This window comes from Perkinsus marinus (assembly GCF_000006405.1).
Source record: "Perkinsus marinus ATCC 50983 genomic scaffold scf_1104296944404, whole genome shotgun sequence".
In the NCBI taxonomy this organism is placed as follows: domain Eukaryota; phylum Perkinsozoa; order Perkinsida; family Perkinsidae; genus Perkinsus; species Perkinsus marinus.
Window position 1 is genome coordinate 44,567 of NW_003211409.1, and position 3,091 is coordinate 47,657.

Sequence of the window (3,091 nt, forward strand, 5' to 3'; positions counted from 1 at the left end):
GCTGTAGAGAACCTTCACTTGTGAGGCGTGTTGAGTCACCACTGGTGACCGTCTAGTGACCCTGGTAGAATTGGTTCCATTGTTTTCAGTGATCCCGACAAGCGAAGACGATACTGCAGATTACCGGAGCTTCTAGTGGTGAATATCGCTCTTCACGCCCTCCTAGAGAGCTGTTTTGGGTCTCTCACAGAGTGGACCTCCAATATCTCAGCATGGAGATCCGAGTGTCGATGACGTATTTACCAGATCATCCAACCACTCATGCTTACCGTTTCACTCACCGAACCACTTCTCCGCGTATTTGTCGACATGGAGCGCTACCGTCTTATTGCGACTGTTCATGGCCAATAGCATCGCACCGACAGTATTCAATACTATGTGTATATAGGGGAAAAGCTTGCGGTGGAAAGCCAAAATGATTCGCTTGATAAGAACCTCTCTCTCGACAGATTCTGTCAGAGTCCGACAGTCGGACAGGAGCGCAAGTATTGTATTTCCTTCGCGGAATTTCTTTGAATATCTCACTCCATAGACATAACTGATATAGACTCAACTGAGAATCCCTATTAGGGTTACTTCTCGCTTGAGCTTCTTCACTCTGGCTTGCAGATTGTCGGCCGCCCGCACCAACACTTCTCGATGATTGTCACGACCCATTGGGTTGAACCCAAAGCCTCGATGATCGCGGTTTCCTCACGATGGCTATCCTCAGCATAGCATTGCTGCTACTCCGCATACTGTCAGCACCGCATAGTTGGACACAGTCCTCGCTGATACAGTCACTATCGGAGATGGCAGAAAAACAGCCTGAGGAACGTACAAGACGAATCCTCGGGCGAGAGTCGAAGAATCGCCACGAGCGAAAAGCAGGACTGTGATCTCACCCAACATGAGGGATTCTCGCATCTCACGAATGGAATGTTTTACTTCCAAGAGATCTTCTGATCGACCAAACATCGTGGGTGGTTCGAGATGGATCCGACTGACAAAACGCTTGGCCGGAGCATAGGATAGATAAGTCTTACCCATCCTATACTCCTGTTAAGCGTTTTACCCGGTAAGATATACAGTATGCAGCAACTGGACTGCCATCCTCGCTCGAGGGACAGCAGCACAGGCTATGCTCGAATTGGCAGCCGAGTAGCGGTGCGGACATCGTCATTATGACACCGTCTAGAAGGATGCGGGTTGTCCTCGACACCTGCCTTCCATGGCGTGGACAAACTTCCACAATCAAGTAATTATGAGATGAAGCTTTCTCATCGAGTACGGACCAGTGACCCGGTGAAAGTCTGCCGAAGAGTACCCGCCCCGTGCGAGTGATCCCTAAGGAAACCTCTGGTGCCTTATCGTATGCTATTACAGCCGGAAGAGCATACTCCCAGAGCAAGGCTAAACCGTCTAGTAATGATGAATCATCATTGATGATGGCTCTCGACACAGCCATTGATCCGTCCAAATAGCACAGCAACCACTGTCTGTCTAGCATGTCGACGAAAGTACTGTTCGGTTGAATATGACATTATGTTTGGCTGAATTAGGTGGCTAACCTATACATCACATAATTAACTACTACATCTCAAACGACTTGTTACAGCACTAGTAGTACTGCACTACACAGTGACTCTCCATAAGTGAGTATTGGAAACCTCTTACTTTATCGAAAGAGCAATTAAGAGTCATCAAACTCGACCGTGGGATCTCTTATGCTCGAGGATTTCTATCGTATCCATCTTGGAAAGATCAAGGCTGCAGTCTTCACACTTAGCGTCATACTTCACCTCGTCGGTTAGATCCTCCGAAGAGTTACCGACTGCAACGACAGGACCGTCTGACACATTTTTGTCAAATATCATATGGAGACCAAGTACCGCACCTCCATCATATAGGGACATGCCGTTACAAAAGCGCCGCTTGTGGTCGCTTATTTCTTTTCTGTTCAATCGGCCTTTGAAGCCACAATCTGGACATCTCCAATCAACCTGAGATATGCATATATCCAACCAATGATGATCATTGGATGATCTTGCATCGCTCACCTTCAAAGAGTCAGAAACCTGACCCGAGCTAATATCGATACGGGTGTCATCCACGTTACCCCAAGTGAGCCATGATGTTACTCTCTCGCCTCGTTGGGAGGGCGCCAGTATTGCAGCATCGCCCTCACTGATGATCTGCCAATCAAATTCGACTGCAGCAGCCAGGTCTTGTAGCTGCAGCATGCGAGACTGTAACTCCTCCATATCAACAGTATGACGATGACATTCTCCTCGAGCTCGACTGAGTTCAGCCGGTAATCTCGGACTGCCTTCAGCTGAGGGCTGATGGTCTGGAAGAGTCTTATCTGTCTCAGCGAGTTCCCAAACTCCCCAGTCAAAAGCTTCGAATAGTGCCGAAATTTCCAAATCCATACGACTCTCTAACCACTGACGTACGACTATTGCTGTACCTGAGCGACTCATTCAGTCAAGGAGTAGTGAGCAGCATATGCCGTTACCTAGCAACTTCTCGATGGATCCCCGAGTAGTAAGGTAGAGTCGCTGGTCGATGACCAGAGAGTCGCATTGGGTATTAGTATTCACGTTGGCTGCGGCAAAGAGTAGAGTAGATAGCAGTGGTAGACGTATGCAATGAACGATGAAGGGACGATACCTTGAAAGAAGTATATAATAAGAGCTGTGATAGCCCCCATTCAGAGTGAGTGCTTCAGAGCCGAGGAATTCAAGCCCCATCTCTTTGAGTAACTCTCACGTTAGCAAAAGCGAGGAAAAGCCCACGCATTCCGTCTCGGGTGATATCTCGTTAGCGATGGGATAGAGAACGCTCTGAGGATGTATCGACGCAAACCTGTCCGCCGCGAGGTTACCAGCCAGTACAGTAAATAAGCCTGAAACAGAAAGAGGAATGACACAGCAAGTAAGGGTTTCGTCCCTACAGTCCTTGGCCGTCCCTTCAGTCCTGTTGCTCTTGGCTGGGTACGATATATTAGGATAAAGGGCTTTACCAATGCACATCGATAGTAATTTCATCTTGGAGGTAGAAACCTTGTCAGCTGTGCCGAATAACCTGCAACTTTATGGGATATAATGAG

General features: G+C 48.1%; 1 protein-coding gene across 1 annotated transcript in view; it reads right to left on the reverse strand.

Annotated features, from left to right (window-relative positions):
- Positions 1-1,668: 1,668 nt before the first annotated feature.
- The window catches only part of Pmar_PMAR001024 (ATP-dependent RNA helicase protein, putative), a gene marked incomplete at its 5' end in the record, with an annotated part of 4,880 nt that continues 3,457 nt past the window's right edge, over positions 1,669-3,091 (reverse strand). The window contains 6 exons of the mRNA XM_002780386.1: positions 1,669-1,831; positions 1,877-1,982; positions 2,040-2,449; positions 2,498-2,652; positions 2,752-2,887; positions 2,936-3,029. Coding sequence (XP_002780432.1) covers positions 1,683-1,831; positions 1,877-1,982; positions 2,040-2,449; positions 2,498-2,652; positions 2,752-2,887; positions 2,936-3,029 — 1,050 coding nt within the window. The 3' untranslated portion in view covers positions 1,669-1,682. The remainder of the gene's footprint in view (positions 1,832-1,876; positions 1,983-2,039; positions 2,450-2,497; positions 2,653-2,751; positions 2,888-2,935; positions 3,030-3,091) is intronic.